At 45.2% G+C, this 27,238-nt stretch overlaps 2 protein-coding genes across 6 annotated transcripts in view; one reads left to right on the top strand and one right to left on the bottom strand.

The window, feature by feature from the left end:
• TMEM117 (transmembrane protein 117) overlaps window positions 1-5,934 on the bottom strand; it is a 223,069-nt gene extending 217,135 nt beyond the window's left edge. The window contains exon 1 of one of the 4 annotated variants that reach the window (XM_028747090.2): window positions 5,318-5,934. The gene's annotated coding sequence lies outside the window, so the exon portion shown is untranslated. Of the gene's footprint in view, window positions 1-4,950; window positions 5,217-5,317 lie in introns of those variants that run through there. The other 3 variants (XM_077934668.1, XM_028747092.2, XM_028747091.2) reach the window with 3 other exon arrangements.
• Window positions 5,935-15,289: 9,355 nt separating this feature from the next.
• On the top strand, window positions 15,290-27,238 carry TWF1 (twinfilin actin binding protein 1). Of its 2 annotated transcripts, none has more exons than XM_028747096.2 (9): window positions 15,290-15,442; window positions 18,328-18,405; window positions 19,527-19,705; window positions 20,103-20,198; window positions 21,913-22,017; window positions 23,109-23,234; window positions 24,390-24,540; window positions 25,200-25,321; window positions 26,258-27,238. In XM_028747096.2, exons 1-9 carry the CDS (start codon window positions 15,418-15,420, stop codon window positions 26,426-26,428), a joined length of 1,053 nt encoding a protein of 350 aa, XP_028602929.1. In that variant the 5' UTR covers window positions 15,290-15,417; the 3' UTR covers window positions 26,429-27,238. The 2 variants fall into 2 exon arrangements, with proteins under 2 accessions (XP_028602929.1, XP_028602930.1); XM_028747097.2 differs by having other exon boundaries at window positions 15,395-15,442; window positions 19,532-19,705.

Here is a 27,238-nt window from a genome sequence, read left to right as displayed (position 1 = left end):
TCTCCTGGAATTTTATGCTTAAAGTAATGGAGTCTATGAGATGTGGGGACACATTTATAAGGGAAGTGAAAGCGGTATATACAGATCAATCAAGAAAACTGATGGTGAGTAATTTATTGACGGAAAATTGTAAAATAACCAAGGGAACAAGACAAGGCTGCCAGCTATCACTCTTATTGTTCATAGTAGTTTTAGAAGTATTGGCGCAAAGAATAAGAACTAATCAACAAATTAATGGAATAAAAGTGAGACAAAGAGCATACAAACTAAAGGTATTTTGAGATGATGTGATGATATCAGAAGAAGATCCAATAAAATCGATCCCAAGGGGACTCGATGAAATAAATAAATTTGGAGAAGTGGTGGGTCTCAAAATCAACAAGAATAAAACCAAATTGTTGGCTAAGAATTTAAAAGATGATGTTAAAAATAAATTACAAGAAATATCTGAGTGGAGATCATGGGAATCAGAGTGCTAGTTCTTCCTCCACTCCCCAAATCACTGCCCCACATGCCCTCCGAAAGGGGTGATCTGCAGCTGAGTACATGGAGGTTCCCACCCATTTGTGTACTTCTCCCTCTATTGTTAACCTCTTCTTGATCCATTGTTCTTAGCTGAAGAAATAACACTGCTTGCATGTAGCTTAGGAGTAGGGGGCGTGTTGTGGGAAGGCTGCTCCTCAGACATCCAAACTGGAGTCTCAGCTTTCCTGGATGGGGGCTTGAGCCAGAAAGTAATATAAGAAGAATGTTCACGGCACTGAATCCAACCCTGAACGCTGACCCAAGGCTTACAGGCAGGGCTGTTTTTCAGCTGGAACTCATCAGAACTGAGTTCCAGCACCTCTCAGGTACTTTCCGGCACCTCTTAGGTGGGCGCTACTGCCATTCTAAGAGAAGGAGGGAGGTGCTCATGGAGAGCTCTGGCACCTCTTTTTCTAGAAAAATAGCACTAGTTACAGGGGAATAGAGAACATTGCTGCGCACTAGTTTGAAAGCGTAGCTGCTCTTTAAATGATGTCATCGCATGATGGTGTGTACCAATGCAAAACCCTGGGTACAAACCACTCCAGTGCGTTTCAGATGTTATGTGTGTACACAGCCTCTGTGAGCTGAGCAAGCTTCCAGCTCCCCCTTCTCCTTTCTTTTATTTACTCATGGGTATAATGCTTGAATTGGGATAAAGGATATGTCTTATGCCAAGGAGGCTTTTCCTCCTTAGAAAAGGCACACATTTAAATTTATAGGTGGCTTTTAAGCCACAAGGGCCCTCATAACAGCTTACCATAAAATAATAACAGACCATAAAACCATCAAAAAGCAACTCATAAAAGAAAATGCAAAGGCAGAGCAACAGCTCCATCCCAAATTAAAAGAAAGGGGCAAGCTCAGTTTTCAAGAAAGCTTAACGGAATGTGTCGTGCGTGTGTGTGTATGAAGTCTGATTTTTGCCACTCAGAAAGCACTGTCTACATAGAAGTGGCCCATCAAGACAGAGGAAGCTGGGGCCTCCTTGTAACTATGGGGCCACTGGGCAACTGTTTGGAACAGCAGAACACCCTGGAACACCCCAGAATTTCAGGGCTTTCCTCTGGCTGCGCATTGTGGAACTCTGCAAGGTAAAGGTAAAGGTAAAGGAGCCCTGGACTGTTAAGTCCAATCAAAGGCGACTATGGGGTTGCGGCACTCATCTCACTTTCAGGCAGAGGAAACTGGCATAGACAGCTTTCCGGGTCATATGACCAGCATGACTAAACCACTACTGGAGCAACGGAAAACCGTGACAGAAACCAGAGTGCACGGAAATGCCATTTACCTTCCTGCCGCAATGGTACCTATTTATCTACTTGCATTGGCATGCTTTCAAACTGCTGGGTTGGCAGGAGCTGGGACAGAGCAACAGGAGCTCACCCCATCGGGGGGACTCGAACCGCCAACCTTCCAATCAGCAATCCCAAGAGGCTCAATGGTTTCACTTTGCAAGTAAAGATCAGCAGGGATGGATGGAGGGATGCCACTACCCAATCCAGCCCTACCCCCTGTTAGTTTGCCCCCTTAGGCAGGTATAGAACTGTGCTGTGCATTGCTTTAACTTTTACAATCCCTACATTTCTTATCAGGTTGTTAGCTGCCTTGAGTTCCGCTTTAGATTGGTGTGAACATACACTGAGCACCATGCACAACAGCTACACATTCAGCAACATATAATTTCTGTTCCTCCCATCTAGTATTGTTCATGCATCACGTCAGACAGCTTAAGTGGGGGGTCCGCCAGGACAGCATCAGTGAGCGCACAAGTGCCTGCAGAGGTCTTTCTTGGCACTCCCCCCCCCCGGGTTTCTCTGTCCCTCCCCAGCCACTGAAATGTGGCTTGAAAGAATCACTCTGCTGTTGCCAATATCAAAGCTCCTGGTGTGCTATGCTCTTCCTCCATGGCTAGATGCAGTAATGCTTCTGAAAACCAGTTGGTGGAAACTGCAGGAGGGCAAGAGTGCTCCTGGGCTCAAATCCTGCTTGCAGGTTTCCCCCCGGGGGATCAGGCTGGCCCCTGTGAGAACAAGGTGCTGGATTAAATAAGCCATTGGCCCACAATGCTGGGTGGTTGTGGGGCCCACAATAGCTCGGCTGGGTTGTAAACGGGCACACGGGCCATTTACAATTTAAATTCACAATTCAAATAAAATACAAAAACAACAGCGATATAAATACAAAAATATATACACAACATGAATATACAACTATCGTGAGTTGTATGCATCTATATGCACTATTACCGGAGAAGAAGTGTCTCCCAAGTACAAAACACTGAATAGGGGAAACAGCAATGTTGTGGCTCCAAGCAAAGACTGTTATGAATAAAGGAACAGGTAAAATACCTGGAATCGCCAGTTAATGGATCTTAGGTGGCAGGGCTGGAAAAGACATCTGCCAGGCTTGGAAAGCCAAAGTCACGGCCCATTAGATGTTAGTGGACGACTACTTCCTTCACCCCCATTGCCTGATGAGAACTGGAATCAAACAATATCCAGAGAGCCCTTCTCTCTGTAGTAGACAGTTGACAGGATCAATGGTCTGACAGATTGCTTAACAGAAACTGTGGCTCAATGTTAGCAAGAGGACAATCTCTGCAGTTAAACTATGGAGGCTTTCATACACTTCAATGCTGAAGCGTACCAATCAATTTATTGTATCCAAACCTAAACTGATTGCAAAAGAATACATTCCACAGACATGCATTCCATTGTACTGTTCTTTAGGATTCTGATTTAAAAATAAAGGTCTGCAAAATCTGAACTTCAGTAAATGAATTTAAAACTGAGCATACTGTTTGTTCTATCAAAAAACACACAGCCAGTTCATTCTGCAGCTTCGTTTTGCATTGATAAAGATAACAAAGCATCTATTATTGTGTGTTTTTCCAGAACGGTGTTCCAGTAAATAGACCCATAGATCTTTCTTAAAGAATGTAACTGGCAACAATGCAATTGTGTCAAAGTCACAGGAACTAGAAAAGCAAGATTTAAGAAATGCCAGAGATAATTGCAACATTTGTTTGGTGACAAGTGTGAAAGCAAACAGCGCTCTTTATAAATCACTGGATCCAGTATTTGCCATCATTTAAACAACACTAGTGGTTTTTAACATGAGCAATTGGTGATGTTTCAGGCAACTATATAACCAAATCTTATCTAAATAATTCAGAAAGTTACCTAGATGTTGTGAAAAAGTTACTGTCAGGGCAATAAATGAATTTATTCAGTGTGTATATGAGCAAGGGAAGTAGACTCATGGGACTAAGATCAAAACAAGAAAGCCATAATTTTAAAACCATCATTTTGATCTCTAAAAGAACTTTTAAACAAAAATATACTTTTGTGGGGTTTTAGATATCAAAGCACTAGTGAGGAGAAAGATAACTAATCAGCCCAGCAGTGGGAGAATTTCATCTCTACAGATGTTGGATTACTGCTCCCATCATCCCTAACCATTGGGCATGCTGACTGATGCCCATCCAGCAATACCCAGAAGGCCATATATTAGCCGCCCCTGATATATAGCACACATTGTCCCTCATATAGTTGATTTCATATACCTACAGCAATACATACAGCTGGACTGTAAAGTAGAACATATCCCCATGTTTCAAACGAGGGACTGAAAGGAAGATCAGATGTCAAGTATTGTTAGATTTGAACTGGGAGCCATGTCGTTTGCTACTATGAGACATCATCTCTATTCCTACAACACTACAAAAATAAGCAAATGCAAACCAACTGTGTTTCCTAGTCAGCATTAAGCCAGGTTTATACGACAGGGTTTTACAATAGGACACACTAGAAAAGGCACGTTAAACAGAAGAGGAGGCAAAGCTAATGGACATGATACAAGTCTGAGCCTTACATTAACCATATACCTATTCTCACTTTAAAAAGGTAAAGGAAAAAGAGAGCTTGATTCCAACAAGAACTTGCCCCCAAGCCTGTTCTCGGTTCTGGGTCATGCAAGGCTAATAACAGAGGACCCGTCAATCACAGGCATCTGGGATTAGGGGTAAGTGTTTTCAGGGCTAGGGATGCATTTTGGAAAAGAAACATTGCGCGAGGCAGAGAAGCCTCTCAACGATGGGGCTGTAAAAACAAACCTGCTAAGGGGCTATAGGAACACGGAAGCGAGCAACCCCAGATGTAGGGGGCGGGCTGCACTGTAAAGTAGAGGTTCAAAGCCAATGGCGAGGGGCTCATCAACACGCAAGCACCGAAACGTAGGTTTCTTTTGAATTTATTCCAGGAATACTATTTCCAGTCACAGGGTTGAGGGGGATGTCCGCTCCCCTACCAAACGCATATTTTTAGAAAGTGTGCATCAACACCACCCCCACCCCCACTCCACACACACACAAACACCATTTTCACACAAGAGGTGGGATAAAAATATACCAGCGAAAATTACCTTCTGTGGTATCACCTTCTTGACGATAAGCTACCCCCCAAAGAATAATAAAAAGCCACCCCTAAGGTTGAGATCCGATCTTCAGCGCCGGACCCTCGGAGCGAGCACGTGCAGAGTGCCTTTCCCACGGCTACATAACCCCAAACGTTTTCGCCCCGGGCTCCCTCGTAGTCTTAAGCCCCGGCCCCTCTCGCGTGGGAAACTCAGCCACTGAGTGCGGGGCTCCCGTCTGAGCCCAATGCCGCTCCGAGCAGGGCCGAGCCGCGGCTCTCCCCCCCCCCCCCGCTCCCTTTTAACACGCGCGATCGCGGAGTGGGAGGGTGGGGAAGGGGCGGGCGCCCGCGGAGGCAGCGCGCACTTGACTCACCGCGTCTTGCGCAGGCACGCTGCCCTCCACGACCGGCCTTTCTCCTTCCCTGCGCGGCTCCGGCGCCACGCGAGACAGTCGCCTCCTCGGCCGGCTATAAATATCCCGCGGGCGGACGCGGGGGAGCGCAGCCCGCCGGCAGCCCACGCCCTGGGGCGCCCCTCGGCCGCTGCCCTTAGCGGGCTTTCCCGGAGGACGTCTCCAAGGATCGCTTGGCCAGGAGGAGCCCGCAGACGCCGGATCCGTCCCTCGCTGCTCGCTCCCTGCGACAAGGCCGGCTGCGGCTGCAATCCGGGCTCCCTCGCCTCTCTCCCTCCTCTCTTTCTCGCCTTCCCTTTCCAGGCCTCGCTGGAAGAAACTAGCGCGCACCCGCCGGGGGCATCTCGGATTTGGAGAGCTGGGCGCGCCGAGGGCGCACGAGAGGCCCGGCCGGAGGAGGAGAGAGGCTGCTCTGCTCCCCTCCCAAGGTCGCCCGTCGCCCGCCTCCCGCTCGTCGCACGCCGGAGCTGGCTGTAAGTCACCCAGAGCCCAGAAGCCCAGAGATGGGCTTCTGCGTCTGGCATCTCCTCCAGCTCTTCCCACGTGGAAGGTTCCTGGGGTAGCCTAGACCCTGCAGGGTAGGACAGCTGTAGCAGTGGATCTCCTCTGAGTGAGCATCTGACCTGAGGGTCTGCAACAGTATCAGCTTCCTCCTCCTCTCAGTTGACAAGGGGGCCAACTTGTTTAAAAAAGAAATATTTATACTTTTCAGATCTAGACATTTCATTGATTTTACAGTCATTCTCACATTTTAAAACTTGACTTCCTTCTGTGGTTCCTTAAATTTATTTTTAATATCTTCTGCATATCCAAATTAACATTATTTTTTAGTCTTCTTTAAATATATACTCTTACATAACTGCAGGTTATTACAATAATCCTGCCAGTATTTTTTTATCTGTGACAAGGGTGCCAACTTGAATAAAATATTGCCCAGATAAGCCCTGCCCAGCAAAATCGATCACAAGATGAACACACACAGACACACTAGTTGGATGACAGTGCCAGTGTACATACACTTTGGGTGGGCCTGCCCCTCTAAAATATTTTTTTTGGGGGGGGGGGAGGGACCTCGGCCTTGAGGAGTTGGCTCAGGATCTTGCCTTAATTTTAAAATGATTAACACCTTGCACCGCTCTTCATCGTTTAAGCGTATCATTTAATGTTTCTTACTGTTTTATGTTCTACATTGTTTTAAATTTCATATTTAAAGCGTTTATTATATTGTGTTTTATGCATTCTGTTTTCTTCCTACCTTCTTTACTGGTCCTTGACCAAAATAAATATACGTACCAACTAACCGCTTCATATGTTCCTAATTTGTAATAAAGGTGGATAAGTTCGTGTAGTGAAGCATATAATCTGAAATTTCTGAATTATATCTGATTATATATATTATATTATATATATGATTATATATATGATTATATCTGAATATAATCTGAAATTCCGGCAACATCTCTAGTAACTCTTTTTCCTGTTGGTTCTTTGTATTGACTTTTGAAGATGCAAACTGATTTGCAATTCTTATCTTGGAATGGATGGCCTTTGCAACAAGCCTGTGAGACACACCACTAGGACAAACTCGTGCATCACACATTTGTTTATGGTGTACCATACAATACAATGCTTGCCTTGCATCTGCATTTGAGGTACATATTTTATGTTTGCTTGTTTTCAGTGGCTATACTTCTTGCTATTTGTGCCGGCCGAACCATCTCACTTTCTATTTATGTAACTTTTACTGCAACCCTACCTACTTTCGTCGAACTAAATCTAATTGAATTCAGTAGGACTTCTGAGTAAACAGGATTAGGATTGGGGCTTTAGGAAGCTTCACTGAAATCATACCCTTTTTTTTATTATTATTAAAAAAGAAGGTTTTTGAGGACTCCAATGGAGACCCAAGTTATTGCTTGCCAAGCAAAATACCAAATCTCTACCAGAAAGAACAGTTCCTTCTAATCTGACAATACTCTTGTAAAATGTTTACATATATAACAACTATAGGCAGGCATCAACTACCTCGGGTATGACAGGACTTCCGGGATTGATGGTTTTCGCAAGAAACAGGGCTGGCAGAAGATATTTTGCTGCCTATGGTAAAGGACAAAATGGCACCCTCTCCCATTCCATGTACAGAAGATGAATGGACTGTCAAATCAATATCCTACTTAATTTAACATGGGTGATGAGACAGCATCTTCCAGTACATAAAGGCAGCAGGGCAGCTTGTTAAAGAATGCAATGCAGACTGTGTGGCACATGCCAGTGTGTCCTCACCTCACCTTGCTGCTGCTCCCCGTAGCTCCAGCATCTGCCGTCAGAGGAAGCTGCCTCAATCTGTCTAACAGTAGGGCCGGCTCTTACTAGAACTCTGATCTCCACGGAATAGAGGCTGTTGCAAAAGACGTACACTGAGCTCAGAATTTTGTTTTCAGTTCTAGAATAAACTATAGCTTAGTCTTTCCACACTGAATTGGGCCCAGATACTAATTGGCAGTCAGTGCAGCTGGGTCAGGATTGGTGTTATATGCTCAAACTCAGGTGAGAAACCTGGCCACTGAATTCTGCACCAGATATCCGCCCAGCCTTGAACAACGTTGTAATTTAACACCATGAGCAGTGTCTTCTATTCATTCCTGCATCCTGGCTTTATCGCCAGCTTTTAAATTTGTCAATTCAACTGTACCACTATGGTGTCATTTACAGGACAGAGAAGAGAAAAGCGAGTTGCTGCACAATAGCTTTAGGACATAGTGTTCTATTCAGAAAGGAAAAGTCCATGATATGTATTCACTTCACAAGCTACAGTTTTCTGGAGTAGCAAAGTAACCCACTTTATCAGTCAATGCTAGCCAAGGTCTCATATATATATATCCTTGCATTAAAATCTATTAAAAATCTGTGTTGGGTTTTTTAATGTGAAATACTGTCAGAGGCTGGACTGAGGAGGAATGGTGAGGACTGCTGCCCCACCCCCCGTCGCCTGAACCTTCCCTAGAACAGGACAGTATAGATTTAGAACAGTGGTTTGCAGAAGGTCATAGTTCATAGGCTGCAGAGGGGAGAAGCTGGGAAATATAGGGAGAGGAACAGCAGGAAGAAGTACCAGGGGAGAGAAAGCTGGCAGACTCAGTGTCTTTGGAAAGCATTCCTGACCACCACCCCACCTCCCAGGACCAGGCGAGCATTGAGAGTAGTAGAACAGAGAGCTCAGAGACAGAAAGCTCAGAGTAGCTGGTGCAGGGGTGACTAGAAGAGATGGAGGGGGTGGGACTTTACTCGGAGCAACTGCATTCTTTCATCTCTCTCTGTGAATATTGAATAAATTACTTGGTGAGCATTCTTCTTGTTTATCTGCTTCTTGGCTGGCACTGCGGGAGGGACCAGATTCCCTGAAGCCTGACAAATACAGGTAAACATCACATTTGTTGTTGTTTAGTTGTGTCCGACTCTTCGTGACCTCATGGACCAGAGCATGCCAGGCACTCCTGTCTTCCACTGCCTCCCGCAGTTTGGTCAAACTCATGCTGGCAGCTTCGAGAACACTATCCAACCATCTGTCCTCCCCTTCTCCTTGTGCCCTCCATCTTTCCCAACATCAGGGTCTTTTCCAGGGAGTCTTCTCTTCTCATGAGGTGGCCAAAGTATTGGAGCCTCAGCTTCAGGATCTGTCCTTCCAGTGAGCACTCAGGGCTGATTTAAGAATGGATAGGTTTGATCTTCTTGCAGTCCATGGGACTCTCAAGAGTCTCCTCCAGCACCAATGGACTCCATTGGACAAAGACAACAGGCATATAAAAACATCACACTTAGATCACGTTAAAAGTGATGACAGGTTACCTTTGCTCATTTCATTTATCCTCACCAAAGCCCAACTAATAAGAGATGCAGAAAACAAACCATCAGCATGCTGAGGACACTCGGTCTTCTCCTTTTCATCTAATCCAAATTTGCAGGTCAATGCCCTTGACAAGTGTCTTGAGTCAGTAATGAGCTAGACTGGGCTAATAACTCAACCCAAACAATATAAAGACGCCAATGCCAGCTTACAGAGAAGTCGGTATTCAGCTGCTGTATCCCCTTAAGCAGGCATGAGGAACCTCTGACCCAGAAGTTTAATTTGTCCTGTCATGGTCCAATTTGTCCAATTTGCCTGTGAGGTTGTATCCCCTAAATCATGACCACCTGCCTCACCACTTGACATCATATCTCAGGTGTGAGGCAGGTGGGAATGCAGCTCCCCGTGCACAACTGTGAGCCTTAAAGTGTTCACACAATTCTCCCTGGGCAAGGAAGGCTTGTGGTCACCAACATTCAGCTCACCGGCAACAAGAGCAAGCCTGCTGGGATTGGCTGAACTGCAGAGTTCCTGATGGAGCATCAAAATGATTGACAAGTGGGTGGTGCTCTTTAGACAGGGGAACCCAGGTTCCAGCCAACCCGATCGGGTTCCCCATTGCGTGCCTCAAAAATCAGCTTCACAACTTGGAGGTGCTGTTAGACATGGCCTGGAAAGTGATGGCAAAACAGCATCTGTGACCAGAAACACCTTTCACCAACTCTGGTTAGTCCTCTCCTGGCAAAAGATGCCGTTGCTACAGTGATCCATGCCTTGTTACTGTGACATCAGCCTGTCTCTGAAAGGTCTTCATCTTGTTCAAAATACAGCAGCAAGACTTCCTTGCCCAGTATACCTGAAGGAGCGTCTCCACCCCCATCATTCAGCCCAGACACTGAGGTCCAATTCTGAGGGCTTTCTGGTGGTTCCCTCATTGCGAGAAGCGAAGTTACAGGGAACGAGGCAGAGGGCCTTCTCGGTAGTGGCACCCACCCTGTGGAACGTCCTCCCATCAGATGTCAAGGAATTAAACAACTATCTGATTTTTAGAAGACATCTGAAGGCAGGCCTGTTCAGGGAAGTTTTTAATGTTTGATGAATTATTGTATTTTAATCTTTTGATGGAAGCCACCCAGAGTGGCTGGGGAAACCCAGCCAGATGGGCAGAGCAGGTTATAAATATATTATTATTATTCCTAAAAGGTAAAGGTAAAGGGGCCCCTGACCATTAGGTCTAGTCGCGACCGACTCTGGGCTTGCGATGCTCATCTCGCTTTATTGGCCGAGGGAGCCGGCGTACAGCTTCCGAGTCATGTGGCCAGCATGACTAAGCCACTTCTGGTGAAACAGAGCAGCGCACGGAAACGCCGTTTACCTTCCTGCCAGAGCGGTACTTATTTATCTACTTGCACTTTGACGTGCTTTCGAACTGCTAGGTTGACAGGAGCAGAGACCAAGCAACGGGAGCTCACCCCATCGCGGGGATTCGAACCGCCGACCTTCTGATCAGCAAGTCCGAGGCTCTGTGGTTTAACCCACAGCGCCACCCGCATCCCTAGCTAGGACGAATTATACTGAGCATTTTATATGGGAGCTTAATTGTCCTCACTGGTTTCCAGTTTGTTTCTGGATACAATTTAATGGTTGTGTTGACCTATAAAACCCTGTAAGCAGCTTAGGTCCTGCCCATCTGAACCTAGGCATCTCCACATAAGCCTGACCATTTCCTGAAGTTGTCATCGGGCACCCCCCCACCCCCCATTGTAGATCCTTCTAGAGATTAGGCAGGAGCGGATTACCGGAGGCCGGTCCTTTTATGTGCTTCCACGTGGGATATAGAACTCCTTCTGAGACATTTAGTCAGCCGCTGCTCTCTTCTATGGGGCAAAACCTTTGTATACATGAGATTTTGGCTAGGCATCTCAGTCACTGTAATAAAGATGTGGTTTTATGGATTAACTGTGTGCTTCCGGGATCCAGCGCTAAAAGAGCAAAACTGTTGGGCTGACCCCTATAATCATGAAGATAAGGTTAATAAAGACGTGATACTCAACCTTTACAAGCCTAAGACAGAAACATCACCTGGGATACTACTGCTTCCCTTTGCCTCGGGCAACAAAGTTGATTCTGCTGGCACTTGAACAGATGAGCAAACACTGTCACAGCTGAGTAGTCCTACTGAAGGACTGTGGGATGGCAATCAACCAAGGCATACACAGAATAGACTTCTTGAAATCAATGGACAAGTCAGATCATGTCTTAGGCACTGATTTTCCATTTTCAACAGGGCAACATTGTGGAGTTCTGTCAGGAAATAAGTAGTACAGTGGATTTTCCAAACCATCACCTCAAAACAAACTCTGATAAGGTGAAATGCCACCTGCTCTTACATCAACCGGCCTAGTTACTAAATTATTATTCTGCCTCTGCACACCTCTCCGTAACTTTACGGGTGAGACAGGTGACTAAACAGCTTTCTTAGTAGTGGGGCATCTTTTCTGTGAAACTACCTTTATCCACTTTGTAGCTTGATGGCTCCTAGGCACCAAATAGAAATGGGGATGTTTTAACGGTGAGCTTTAATTTCCAGAGAGGTAGCTGTCTTAGCCTCTTGCAGCAAAATCAACAAAGAGTAGCCTGGTACCTTAAAGACAAATCTGTTTCTTATAGCACAGCTTTCGTGGGCACTTCATCTGGTGGCTGAGGTGTGATCCTGAATTGCAGGTGCATATATACATGGTTTGGGGTGGGGATTGCATACAATAAGGTCAGAAGGAAAGGCAATGTAAAGAAGTACAGGTGCGGATTGCTGCTTTATTAACAGTGACTGTTCACACCCATTCTGACACTGGTAAGCTGAACATGTAGGAGATAATGTCTTGGCCACTGGCTGGTAGGACCAGTGAGGCTTTACAATGCACCATGGCTGGACCCAGACCAGATTCTGGATCAGCTTAGCCCCTCCCTGCCTCCAAAATGTCCTGTTTCAGGGTCTTCTGCCAGCTGTTGCCAGTGGGCATCCCTTCAGAAGTCAGAAGAGGATGCTCTGTGCCAGGAAGAAGCCAGTTTAGCTAGCACAGCTGGGCAGAGGGACACCTCAATCCAATTCCACACACTCACCGCACAAGGTAGATTTGGATTGCTCTGGGGGTATGATAAAACTGGATTATGCCAATTCAAGTTACAAGTGGCAGAACCTCGTGATGTATTGGAATTCAGTGGATTCACATTGCAATCTCCCTTTAAAGTTTTGTTCAATGGATGGCCACTTTCAGGTCAGTTACAGAGTGTCCTGGAAGGCTGAGCAGGACCTAATGTCCTCACCCACATGCTCAGGAGTTCATTTGCCTGCTCATTTCCAATGCAACCAGCCAACAATGCGCCACAAGGCAAACAGACCGTTCTGCATGCAAATGAATAAAAGAACACAAATTTGACATGAGAAACAGCAACACAGAAAAGCCAGTAGGAGAGCATTTCGAACCATGTTGAAATAAATGCGTCTTACTCCTAGTAAGTGACTTAAAACGATAGTTTTAAGCAACAAGCCCCTTCTCAAATCAAGGCTACAATCCTATACCAAACACTTACCGGGGGTTAAGTCCCATTGAGTTCAACAGGGCTTACTTCTGAGTAAATCTGTAGAGCAAGGATGGGGAACCTCAGCCAAGTGTGGTCCTGTAGTACTCTGTTTAGTCCTTTAGTTGGAATCTCCTGCCTAGTCACTGCAAACGCAGGATGCTAGACTAGATGGGCTGCTGGCTGGATCCATCAATCCCTTCTTATATCCTTGGATATTTTTGTCAGCCTGAAATGTGCCCTCAACCAATCCTCTTGCATGTCTGGATGAAGAAGAATGGCGAGTAAGCCTGTGGAGCGGGTTCTCAAAGGGTATGGGTGCACCACACTTGTGTGGCAGAAGAGGGTGGCAAGTGTGCCAGGGCTATCAAAGAAGCATCTAAACATCTCAGTGTAGTACAGCATAAAAATATATATTTTTTAATTTGCAGAATATGGGTCAATCTCTTATCAATCTAATTTGTCTGTCTCAAATTAGAGCTAATACGTATAAATGAGAGTACCTGGTAAAAGCAAGCTCATGACTCTCACTGAGTTTGTATATACAGTACATACTTAAGGTACATATGTAAGAGGCTTGTTTATTATTATATTTTGGGAATCATTCAAGTTCTTATGTAGTTGCATTGTTTTACAATTTCTGGATGCCCCGTGATCATATTATAAAGTCATCTTGTTCTATGTTATAAATCAAGCACTGTTTGGAGTTGTTTCTTTTTGTTTTCCAATGCATTTCTCACCAATAAAAAAATTCAGTGTGCAGCGAGCAAATTTTTATTTTTACAGTGTGACCCAGAGGGAAAAAAGCTTGAGGACCATTGCTGTGGAGAAACTAGTCTCCTGTACAAAAGGTGACCCTCCAAGTGTTCCTATTTTTCAGGGACAATCCCAGATTTACAGAAGCCATCTCAGTTCTGATTTGATCCTGGAATGTCCCGCTTTTCCTTAGGACGTCCGTTTTCATCAGAGAAATGTTGGATATGGAGTTATGTGATGCCTGAACCAAGGAGAAAAGTAACTATGCAAACATTAGAAGACACATGAAGGCAGCCCTGCTTGGGGCAGTTTCTGAATTTGTAATATTTTATTATCTTGTATATATGTTGAAAGCTGCCCAGAGTGGCTGAGGCAACCCAGTCAGATGGACAGGGTAAAATTCTAATTTATTAGTAGTAGTAGTTGTAGCAGCAGGAACTCTTTCTAAAATAATAATATATATTTTTTGTCATGGGGTGCTGGAATGGATATACACCAGGGGTCTGCAACCTTTAAGACAAAAAGAGCCACTTGGACCCGTTTCCGAAGGGAAAAAAAACTGGGAGCCGCAAAACCATTGCGACATTTAAAGCATGCGCGCCGCTGCCCTCCGATCTGACAGCGGGGGGGGAAGGTGACGTCGGGACGGTGCGTGACTAACGCACGCACCGCCCCCATGCGACGTCACAGCCGGTACAGCGCCCGCCACAGTGGGGAGTGTCAGGGCGCACAATGCGCCTCCTCCCCTCGCTAGTATCCGCCCCGGAGCCGCGGCAAAGGTGTAAAAGAGCCACATGCGGCTCCGGAGCCGCGGGTTGCAGACCCCTGATATACACCCAATGCTTGAGCCAAGAAAAAATCACCTATATCTGTAATCAATAAAGTCGTGGTCCTTCCTAACCCAGGAGGACTCCCCTGCCCAGCCCCTGAGGGCCCCAGTCCTGCCACTCACTACCTGGCCCAGGGCGGGGCCTGAGGGCTCCACAAAGGACTGCTGCCGCTCTTGCTTGGCAGAGAGGGCTCTTTTTTGTTTTTTAAAATTGCTGTTATATTTTACCTATGTCATTTAAAACTGTAATATTAATGCTGTATTCTTAGTTTTAGATTTTATGTGGAAATTGTTTTCCATTTGGTTGTGTATTTTTTTGATGTGGTTTATTTATTGTTTATGATTTTTATAATCTTGTCATGTTGTAAGCCGCCTTGAGCATGGTTTTTAACTGTGGAAAGGAGGCATACAAATAAAATGATGATGATGATTGTCTGCTTGAGTTTATTAATGACATTCTACATTTAGTTATTTTGGGGGTGGCGGGGTGGCGGCACTGTGACTGCAACAAACAAACTTCGTGGTGAGTTTCCCCACCTTTTTCAAACAAAAAAATCCCCCAGGGGTTATGATTATTATGGAAAAGAACGTGCCTATTTTCATCGGAGAAAAGTTGGAGGAGCTAGGGTTGCCATATTTCAAAAAGTGAATGGGGGGGGGGCAAAGTTGTGGAGCTTTTTAATGCAAAATCTAAAGTTTTCGAGGGAAATCCGCCAAAATCTAGACATCCGACGTGGGTTTCTACACGTCAGCTGGCGGTGCAACTTGCACAGGGACCGGGGGCTGCCGGTTTCCATGGATGGGGCTCCTTTCCAGCCTCGCCGGGGAGTAGGAAGAGCACATGGCGGCGGCGGCGACTCCGCCGCTTCCCCGGCGCTGCCGCCTCGCCGGAAGGAGCCTCCGTCGGGGCCCAGGCGAGCTGGGCGCTGAGTGGCGGCGGCGCGTCACGTGCGCGTCCCGGGCCGGTCTGCTGGCTCTCTTTCCCCGGCGCCGCCTCCTGCCTTTGCCCCCGGCCCGAGAGGCGGCGGTTCCCGGCAACGGCTTCTCGGCGTCATGTCCCACCAGACCGGCATCCAAGGTACGGACCCCCTTCTCGGGCAGCAGCACCCGCGGCTTCCCCTGGCGCCCCTCCCTTGCCGCTGGATCCTTCCCAATGAATGGCTCCCCGCCTCTCCCTCTCTCTGCCCTGCAGGGAGATCGGGCCAAACTTCCGGCGTCTGAATGCAAAAGTAACTTGGAAGGAGCCGGTTCTCCCTTTCCACCCTCAACTTCATGGCATCCTAAAGCCGGTTCCCAAAGGGGAAGGGGGGCGGCGGCGCCTCAGCCTCTGAGCGCGCGCAGAGTGCCTTTCACCGTCTCCAGATTTGTAGCGCGGCAAGGGGGTCCGATGGTCATCTAGCCCAACCCCCAGCACTGCAGGAATCTTGCCCAACGTGGGATTCGAACCCGCGACCCTGAGACAACAGACTGAGCCACAGCCGTGATTCACTAGGGGAAGAGGGTCCAAGTCAATGGGTGTAGATTTCAGACGGTCAAGTCTGAGCCCCAGCTTGTGCATGCACACGTTCCCTCTTTTAAGATACTCACTGCATGGGAGCAACTCCTGGGCCTGGTGTCGCTTCTCCCCCCCCCCTAAAATATTTGAAGGGGCTGCCCCCCATGAGTGGATGGGCAGTGCCATTCAAATACGCCGCGTCTTGTGATGCATTACACAGCCCACCCAATTTATCAGATTTAAGTTGGCATCCCTCATTCACCTTAGTTTTTTTTTTTTTTAAATTGCTTATTTGCTGCGGACTCAAGTCCAAGGTCCGGGCGACTGAGTCTGATAGTTTGATCCAAAACTAAGGCGGCCTCTTGAGCTAAAAAAAATCAGAAGTCAACACACAAACACACAAGCCATCCTGCAAAGCGGAGTTTTTACCCAGTGCAACGTGCTGAGTTGCCCCCGGGGCGATGCTGGGGCGAGGGCGACGTGAGCAGATGTCCTCTTCCCGTTAAAGCCGGAGGGGGCGGAGCAGGCTGCCGCTGGCCTCCTTCGACCTGCACCTGCACGCAGAGTTGGCGACTGGCGTTGCAAGAGCCTGTGCTGCAAAGCGAGGAGCGACGGGGCTGCAAAGTTCTTCAACTCTCTCCTGCTTGCTTTGCGCTCCAGAATACCATATACAGAACAGGAATATATAAGAGCCTGGTCCAGCGTACAGTATATGCATGTGTCACACTGGAAGGAAAACCCACTGTGGGACTTAACTTCCCCCTAAGAGGAGCCTGATGCAAATCCCCTTGAAATCCCGTAATTCCTAACAGGATCAGGGAGTTCCCAGGTGGTGGTGAGATCAAAGCATAACTGGGTGAGGTGGAGTTTGGATGCACAGGCAGAAAAAATCAGCAACTGCTGGTTATTAATTGCTGTGTATTGTTTTGCTGCAGCGTGGAGAGAAGCTTTGCCAGTTAAATTGCTCCTTTTTGAGATAGGAAAATTAAGTAGTGCCGGGGAGAATTAATGCCATATAAACGTGCAAAAGAGACTAGTTGCCTCTTTCGAAAGGCTATTGTGTATTGGTGTTCAAATTAAGACGTGTCATTTGGGCTGCGTGATTAGGATTAGGCATGGTTTTTAATGGGTCTTCTGAAAAAATTCCTTCGCTTCTTAGAATTTTCCTCAAAACATTCAAAAGGGGAGGACTTATCCCTGCCCAAAGTGGCTTTGTGGAGCTGACACAATTCAGTGCTTTTGCTTTCCTTAGCCTAAGGAGGCAAAAGATCAATTTACAGCGGTTGTAGCTCAGTAACATTCACGTGACTCTTTTTGTATGTTAGTTCCTGTAGGAAAATGTTTCTAGGTTGCTATGCATGACTCATCTATTGATTGTCATAGCTGGGCAGTTGCATCTTTTGATATATATATATATATTTTAAAAAAAACCTAGGAAATTTGAAGTGATGGGTTGTGGCATCAGTAATTGAGACTGTAATCCTAACCCTATTTACCTGGGAATTTACTTCTCAATAGACATGGTTAAGATAGTGTTCGTCAGCAGCAATTCTGTGCTTGCTTACCTGGACACAATCCACAGCACACTAGAGAATAAACTGCACTGAAGATAGTGGGGTTTACTTCTGAGTAAGCATGCAAAGGATTGTACTGTAAGTATAATGTTGCATTGTTTGAAGTTGCATTGTTTGAAGTTAAGATGAACACTTTAAGGCAGATACCACTTAGTTTGTTGATCAAAAGGATGCTTATTTTAAAAAATGAACAATATATTTTATTGATTAAACTACTTGGTGTTAAAAATAAATGTAACCTTTTAATTACATGGAGCTTTTCATCAGGAAAGTTAGTTGACTTGCAGGGATATCGGTAAAAATTGCTCATATTTCTGTAGGTCCCCTTGTGACCTTTGTTGATTTGTCTGTTTGATAGAAAGCGTTCACCTGTCACCAATCTGCTGTGAATTGTAGATTTACCAGTGTCCACAGCCAATATGCTAAAAAAAATACGCCAGAAAAACGTCATCCAAACACATCAGATATTGTGGTTAAAGCTTTAGGCTGAGAGTAACAGCATATGAAACAATGTAACTTTGTTGCATGGCAGCAAAAAAAAAAATTCCAAAGGGAATTTAGGTGGCACAATTCCTTGCCTGAACCACTATCTTAATGAACACCTAATGAAGTCCACATTTCTTTGACTTGTATACCACTTTATGCTTAAGAGATCTCCTAAGAGGTTTACATATCTTGAGAAAAAAGTCAATATTTATGATAACCCACTCTTCTGCTGATGCCCGTAAAAGTACATAGAACAGCTGAGAGCATTTCCTTTCAAACGTTTGCCAAAAAAAGAGTAATATAGATGATGCCCTTACTTTAACATTTCATAATGTTCAGCTGTGCTCTATTGTACCACTTTGTACAAAGTGAATGGGGTCAATCTTCTTTCCTTTTATATTTTTGCAGCTAGCGGCGAAGTCCAAGAAACCTTTGCTAGAGCCAGAAATGGACAATACAGGTTTTTGAAAATAGTTATTGAAAATGGTAAGTGGTTACTTTCCTAACCTTTGGTTTTCATTTACAAAGTTTCATTTACAAAGAAGCATCGCTTCCCATCTTGAATATACCATTTCTTGAACCAAGGGCTGCTTGTCAATAGGATTTTCTTAAATGTTTGCCACTTTAATATTAATTTTGTGGTTAAATAAAAGCATAAACATAATTAACAGTGTAAACATGTCTACTCGGAAGCAATCCCCCCTGCGTTCAGTACGGCTTACTCCAAAGTAAGCGAGCATGGGATTGCAGGCTTAGAGTACTTTTTTACAATGGTTCATGTAAGATTCATTGTTTTCTGGTAGGATCTTCCCGTCAGAGTCAAGGAAAACCAGTATTGACCAATATCTCCCGGTATACTGGTTGCTTTGGGTGGTATCCAGTGCAAGTTCTACTCAGAGTAGATCCACTGAAATTAAGGACCACCTTAATTAAGGACCACTTACTCCTCTTAGCTGAAAGAGGAGGGTCTGTAGCTTAGTGGTAGAAGATCTCAGGTTTAGCCGCCCCCCCCCCCCCAATATCTCCAGGTCCAGGGCTAGGAGAGAACCCTACCTGAAATTCTGCAGAGCAGCTCAGGTCAATACCACATAATAAAGAATCTGTATCCATATTAACAATATTATTGAGACCTTATAGGCCTGTTTTTTTCCAGCTGTCAATCTGAAGTTTCTTTCTTTGATGGGTAACCCTGGCTCAGAATTTAAAGTGCTTCCATGATTATGGTTATTATTTTTAAAAGTTTTATAATGTATCTCCAAGGATAAATGCTCGATTTATCAGTTCTCAATTTCGAAATGCAAAATTGCATTTCAAATATCTTTTTTTTTTAAAAAAAATGATGAATATTCACATGTATTAGAGAAATATACAATCCTGGCCTTCTGTCTTTAGACACCTAACATTCCAGAGCAAAACGAGCCCTAGTAATTTTTTATGAAAAGATTAAACTTCTGCCTTCCTACCATTCTGTTAATCAAATGAATTACTCTTTGTATTACTTCTTTACCCTCTTGTACTTAAGCGTTTACTTAGTGTACATTCAGCAGATTTCAAAACAAAGTACAGTATCAGTTTTTGCCTGCCATGTACCAACTCTGTCTTCACAGAACAGCTGACTGTGGGATCAGCAAGACAAGCTGTTGGATCCTGGGAAGCGGATTATGATTCCTTTGTTCTCCCACTCCTTGAAGAGAAGCAGCCATGTTATATTCTTTATAGATTAGATTCTCAAAATGCCCAAGGATATGAGTGGATTTTTATTGCATGGTCACCAGATCATTCTCCTGTAAGTAATGGAATGAAATATCAAGTGACTTATAAACACAAGTTGAACTTCCAAGCCATGATTGACTGGTTTTTTCGCTTTGTTTTTAAGCAAACTATTGACTTCCTTTTAATCCAGGGGTGGGCAACTTAAAAAACCCAACTGGTATCAAAGGTCAGCCAGCAATGTTGACCAAACTCTGTACAGCCATACCTTGGTATGTGAACAGCCAAGATCTCAAACAAATCAGCTCCTGAACGCCGCAAACCTGGAAGTGACTGAACCTGAAACCTTCTGTAGCTGTAGTTTGCCATAGCAGAAAGCAAGGCCCAATGGTTTTAGACCTTTGAGAAGTCACTTTTGCCTGTAACATCCACTTATCTGGCTTCAAAGGCAAAACTCAATCTTCTCTTGGCAGGTTCGTCAGAAAATGTTGTACGCAGCTACCCGGGCAACCCTGAAGAAAGAATTCGGAGGCGGGCATATTAAAGATGAAGTGTTTGGAACCAACAAGGTGTGTATTCTGCAGAGGGATTTGCTTCTGAGCGACACCTCGGAAACAATATCTCTTCCATTTGTATGTGGCAACTGAAGTCCGCTAAGTCCTTTGCAGGCGTTATAGGCCCCTTGTAAGTAAGGGAGTAAGAAGCAGGGCTGTGCTCCAGAACTCTGCTCTCAGCATCATGCGCCCCCCCTGACATAGACCATAGAATTGTAGCATTGGAGGAGACCCTGAGGATCATCCAGTCCAACCCACTGCAAGGCAGGAATATGCAGCTGCCCCATACTGGGATCGAACCTGCAACCTTGGCGTTATCAGCACTATGCTCTAAGCAACTGAGCTATCAGTGTGTGCAGCATGGACGTCCATCAGGAAGGGGCCTTTGCATCTCTAGCTGTACATACAGCTGGTCACATTAAAGCCTCCTCCTTACAGATGTCTGTGCTGCGTGCAGGGACATCAGGAAAATAGTCTGTTGTGTTGGGACTACTCTGTAGCAGTGCCACTCCTATGTTCACAACAGGATAGCTTTAAAAGAGGATTAGATAGATTCATGGAGATCAAGGTTATCAATAGCCTTGATGACTATGTTCTGCCACCACGGTCAGATGCATTATGCGTCGGAATGCCAGTTTCTGGGAACCGCAGGTGGGTAAAATGCTGCAAAATGCCTTCCTGCGGGCATCTGGTTGCCCACTGTGAAAACAGGATAATTAATAATAATAAATATAATAATAATAATTTTATACCCCACTCTCCCCGGCTCAGGGCGGCTAACACCAAATATAAATTACAATAAAACATAATAGAAAAACAACAACCAGTTAATTAAAATACGGCTTAAAATACATCTTAAAATGCAGCCTCATTTTAGTAGTAGCCCATAAATCAAGACCATAAAGGGATGAAACATCAGATATTCACCTGACCCAGCTATCCATGCTGGTCCTGCACGGGCCAGCAAAAAAGCCAAGGGAAAATTTATATACCAAATCCCATATAAGGGGTCAGAGTGAGTCCAAGCCGAAGGCCAGGCAGAACAGCTCCATCTTGCAGGCCCTGCGGAAAGATGTCAAATCCCACAGGGCCCTGGTCTTTTGTGACAGAGCGTTCCACCAAGTCGGGGCCAGTGCTGAAAAGGACCTGGCTGTAGTTGAGACCAATCTAACCTCCTTGAGGCTTGGGACCTCCAAAGTGTTGTTATTTATGGACCTTAAGATCCTCCTTGGGGCATACCAGGAGAGGCAGTCCCATAGGTACGTGGGTCCTAGGCTGCATAGGGCTTTAAAGGTCAAAACCAGCACCTTTAACCTGACCCTGTACTCCACCGGGAGCCAGTGCATCTGGTAAAACACTGGATGAATGTGATCCCGCGGCAAGGACCCCATAAGGAGCCTCGCCACGGCATTCTGCACCCACTGGAGTTTCTGGGTCAGCTTCAAGGGCAGCCCCACGTAGAGCGAGTTACAGTAATCAAGCGTGGAGGTGACCGTCGCATGGATCACTGTGGCCAGATCAGGGCAAGAAAGGTAAGGGAGTAACTGTTTCACTCAATGGGTCCTTTGTCTAATCCAGCAGGCTTATCCCACATTCTTAACACAGGAGCCAAAAGGCCCACATAGCGCTGTCATAAAGCTGTTCTTGTATCCAGAAGATCCCAAGCTGGGAAGCTTCAGAGGAGAATTTGGAAACTTGGGGGAAACGGCTGGGTTTTTTGTGTTCGCAGGAGGATGTTTCTCTGAACGGTTACCGAAAGTACTTGGTAACTCAGTCCTCGCCTGCCCCTCTGACCGCAGCTGAAGAAGAACTTCGACAGATCAAGATTAACGAGGTATTGCACTTAGGCTTGGGAGCCAGGCATTTCTGCAATGCTGAAGGGAAGACAGAAGTTTATCGTAGGCCAAATTGTGAAATAGCTTCCGAGAGCCTACCAGGGTGGGTGGGGGCTGCTTCTACTCCTAATTACCTTGTGCATAAACATCAGCACAAAGAATGCATCTCCCAGGTATGGCTTGGTTTTGAATATCTGTGACTGTTTATGCTTTGAGGGGAAGAATTTCTTCCAAGGCCTGCTATAAAACAGTAGCCACAAGCACTAATTTCAGGAATTAAAATTTGCTACACTATAGCCTGCATATGTTCGTTTAGTTGGTGAAGAAAGCAAAATGAGGATCTTACAGTAGCCCTGGAATCTCTCCAAAAGTTTTTGTAAAAATGTTTTTCTGGTGTCTACCAGCCCATCTGGGATGCGGGTGGCGCTGTGGGTTAAACCACAGAGCCTAGGACTTGCTGATCGGAAGGTTGGTGGTTCGAATCCCCGCGACGGGGTGAGCTCCCATTGCTTGGTCCCTGCTCCTGCCAACCTAGCAGTTCAAAAGGACGTCAAAGTGGGAAGGTAAACGGCGTTTCCATGCGCTGCTCTGGTTTGCCAGAAGTGGCTTAGTCATGCTGGCCACATGACCCGGAAGCTGTACACCGGCTCCCTCAGCCAATAAAGCGAGATGAGTGCCGCAACCCCAGAGTCTGCCACGACTGGACCTAATATTCAGGGGTCCCTTTACCTTTTACCAGCCCATCCACTTATTATTCCACATAAATTATTTGCATTGAAACAAATCCCCCATTTCTCTGTCTGACTCTCACACAGAGAGACAAACTTTCCACTCTCCTGTGTGAGCCCTGTTTGGCACGCTGCTGTTTCCTTTTTGTGAAGAAAACCCTCTTAAAGCTTCATTAAGAAATAAAGGTTTTGATGAGTACGGAACAGTTTAAAGTTCAAGATTTGAAATTTCTACCACGAGGATCCTCCTCCTCTTTTGCGTATGAATTTTCCAGATGGCTCTACGTTGTGTGGAGCACAAACAGGGTTCTCTAAGCTGTCACCTTTTTCAAGCTGCTTTGTTCTCTTGTTTTTCCTTTCAGGTACAAACTGACGTCAGTGTTGACACTAAGCACCAGACTCTACAAGGTGTAGCATTCCCTATAGCTAAAGAAGCCCTTCAGGCGCTGGAAAAACTGAAAAACAAGCAGCTTAACTATGTGCAATTGGTGAGTAAGCAGTTTCATCCTTTGAAGGTAATCCTGAACGTTGTAAGCGTACCGTTTTCTCATTGCTGTTTGTGGAAATAGAAAAGGGACTCTGTTCTTAAAATTCCACATCTTATTACAAGCCAGATTTCTTATTACAAGTCTGGGTGGCGAACAGTTTGCCTCAATGGGCCAGATCCTTATCAGGATCAAATTTCACCGGTGAGGGTCATTTTGCCATCACATGATTGACAGGTGGTCGGGGCTGCCCACCTGCCACAATTCCTCTTTGTGGGATTCCCACTTGGGAATCACATCGTGAGACCTATCGTCAACTCAATGCTGGGACTTTGGGAAGATCTGAGCATTGAGCGAGCAAATTGCTTCTCTCCTCCCTCCCATGGAAATGGAGGGGGCGGGGAAACAAGGCTGGAGTTTGCAACTGACAGCAGGGAGCTGGGCTCTTCCACTTTGCTGCTTTTGCATGCAAAATGTAGCTTTATTTCTCTCCTCCGCACCGTGTGACAGGGGCGAGAGAAAAAGCTGCGTTTTGCAAGCAAAAGCAGCAAAGCAGAGAAGCCCCACTACAGTGGTACCTCAGGTTAAGTACTTAATTCGTTCCGGAGGTCCGTACTTAATCTGAAACTGTTCTTAGCCTGAAGCACCACCTTAGCTAATGTGGCCTCTTGCTCCTGCCGCGCCGCCAGAGCACGATTTCTGTTCTCATCCTGAAGCAAAGTTCTTAACCTGAAGCACTATTTCTGGGTTAGCGGAGTCTGTAACCTGAAGCGTATGTAACCTGAGGTACCACTGTATTGCTGTCACTTCTAAACATCCACACCAAGCAGGTTCAGCCTCTCTTTTCATCAGCTGATTGGGAGGGGGAAGGTGGGCAATCCTGCTTAGTGCTGAGTTCAGTTGTGCAAGAAAGCTCTCCCTTCTCATCTGCTGAAGCCAGGGATAGAATCCCGCCCAGATGTGGATTCCAAAAGTGCTATTTGAAGCATTCCCCCCCTTCTTCTTTCAGTGAAGGAGTAGGTGGGTTGCTTCAGAGAATCATTGGGCCAAGATCCGCCCACAAGATTTCCCCCGCTCCTGCTCTAGTAGTATTTTGCTTGAATCAGAACAGCTTTTGCTACGCACCTTAATTCCAACCAATATTATGTGTGCTAACAGCAAATTGATATGAAAAATGAAACCATCGAACTGGCTAGTACACTCCCAACGGAGCTGAAGGACTTGCCGAAAAGAATTCCGAAGGACTCGGCGCGGTACCATTTTTTCCTCTACAAACATTCCCACGAAGGAGACTACTTGGAATCAATAGGTATGCAAGTATTTCTGCGTATGAACTTGATTAGGTCTTTATAGCAGCAAGATTGATTTAGGGTTTTTTTCTGGCTTAGTACCCCCCCACACACACACAGTGGTACCTACTTAGTTTGTTCTGGAGGTCCGTTCTTTACCTGAAGCTGTTCTTAAGGTGAAGCACTTTAGCTAATGGGGCCTCCTGCTGCCGCCGTGCCGCTGCACAATTTCTGTTCTCATCCTGAAGCAAAGTTCTTAACCTGAGGTAGTATTTCTGGGTTAGCAGAGTCTGTAACCTGAAGTGTCTGTAACCTGAAGCGTATGTAACCCGAGGTACCACTCTCTCTCTCTCTCTCTCTCTCTCTCTGTGTGTGTGTGTGTGTGTATATATATATATATATATTTGCTTTCGTAGATTTTCACGGGTACAGGAATGCAGGTTTTGGTGTCCTCGGGTGTCTTCCCGTGTAAAAGATGGGGTGTCTAGGCGAAACGTCGCCTAGACACCCCATCTTTTACACGGGAAGACACCCGAGGACACCAAAACCTGCATATATATATATGTATATATGGCCTTCCAGTCTTAGAAAGGAAGTGCTTAATCATTCAACCTTTGCAACACGTCTTATTAAAGGATTATATTTGGAATAATCTCTCACCACTTGAAACATTATGCAGTTTTTATCTACTCCATGCCGGGATATATGTGCAGTATACGAGAACGGATGCTCTACTCTAGCTGCAAGAGTCCTCTTCTAGAAATCGTAGAAAGACAACTGTGGATGCAGATCATCAGAAAGGTAAGGGAGTTGCGTAATTTTTGTGCTGTGCCATCCCACAGATGTAGGTCCCTGTATGCTTGTTTTTCTCATTTATTTTTACCTGAGAGATGGATGGAGCAGACAGCGGTGAGCGCTGTTGCAAAAAGACTGTGCATGTGCAGAAGTGCAGGGGTTTGGAACGCAAATTTGGATGGCCTGCCAAATCTTGGGTTCCCCCATTTTTGGCATACCATTTCACCAGCAGGCTGGGCCTGCTCAGCTGCCAGTGAGCTGCCATCACTATGATGCAAGGCGATCCATTTTTCCTATGGATAACTAGGTGCACCTATGTCCATTGGTTTCATTAGGCTTAGGTGTACCTAATCCTGCAGAGGATTGGACTGCATATTTTTTTTAATATTATCCTTTCTATTCTCTGTTAGCCAAGTTTAACCAATATAAAAAAACCACTAGTTAACTCTGATCCACCAATAGATGGTTCTGCATGCTATTTCATACAGCGCCATCAGAGTACATGGTGCTTTATAGCCATGCAGGGGGGGAAATTCAATTATATTTTATTAAATTTCAACATTTTAAACATATACAGTCAAAACACAATTTTGCATTTTCTCTCATTTTTGTTGACTTCCCACCTCTTTCCCCAGTTGTTTCTTTACTTCTGCTGCACCCTATCTTCTGTCTATCAAATAATAACCATAATATTATAATCTAAGTACTTTGGTTGCTCATAGCTCAAATCTTGTTGCCAGTTCATCATACTATAATATTTCTTTAAATAGTCTGGAAAAAGCAACCATTCTTCATAAAACACTCAGCCATGCAGAGATGTTACACTGATGGTGACTCTCATGTGTTTCTTTAGATGAGAGTCATAAGGCGTATGAAACTGTCAGCAGTGCAGGAATCAAATCCTTTGCATTTATCCTTACGCTTCTTCTCCAAATCACTTAGATTGAAATCGGCGATGGGGAAGAGTTAACTGCCGACTTCCTTTATGAAGAAGTTCATCCCAAGCAACATGCACACAAGCAGAGTTTTGCGAAGCCGAAAGGACCTGCAGGCAAAAGGGGAATCCGAAGGCTGATCAGGGGCCCGGCAGAAGCCGAAACACCTACTGACTAAATGCAGCACTGGGAACAGAAGCATTATGGTGGGGGTTAGGGAACCCACCCTAGCCTTTAGAAATGAACTGAAAGCATTCCACACCCCTCTTTTTCCAGGAGAATAAGGTGACCTGTGATTTTTCGCTGCACTTGAGACGCCACCTTAGATGTTACAAGGTCCACAGCCTGTGGTTGTAATGAATTGGGTTAAACTAAAACTAGAAGCTTGTATAAGGTTAATTCTAATACGAATTAATATCATAGCCTTACAGTTCAACACTACTCTATATGTAACATATATAGGTCTGAAGTCAGTTTAGTGACAACGTAAAATGGATCATTAGCTAGATATTGAATTTTTTTCTCTCGCATTATCTACTTTTTAGGGGGCTGCTGCTTTAGAAAAAAAATTGGCAGGACTGGGCCCTGTTTTTCTCCATTGTACTTCCCCTGTGCTTCTACAAACTAACAGTGCAATATTTTATTCCACTGTTTTCATACCATGATCCTAAACATTTATTTGGAAGCAAGTTCCGTGGAGATCCATGGGCCTTTATTCCAACTAGATGTTTAAGATCTGGCTGCCACAAGACTGAAACCTGACTCATTTGATACAGGGACCCAAAATTATATTCTTTGTAGCCTTCTAACAATACATTTCTGGTTTTCTGAGAGAATAACACTATTATTATTTTTTACATAAATGTTTGGCAATAAAGTTAAGCACTACATGTTTGAAATATGTGATTCTGTAAGCAACACCAAGTGCTATGAAATAAGAGTTTTCACCATCCAAATCATTCTGATCTAATTAAATTATGAAAGCTGC

The sequence above is a fragment of the Podarcis muralis genome, chromosome 10, assembly GCF_964188315.1.
Source record: "Podarcis muralis chromosome 10, rPodMur119.hap1.1, whole genome shotgun sequence".
NCBI lineage: Eukaryota > Metazoa > Chordata > Lepidosauria > Squamata > Lacertidae > Podarcis > Podarcis muralis.
The sequence above is the reverse complement of the archived record's forward strand: the minus strand, read 5'-3'. Positions and strand labels throughout refer to the sequence as shown.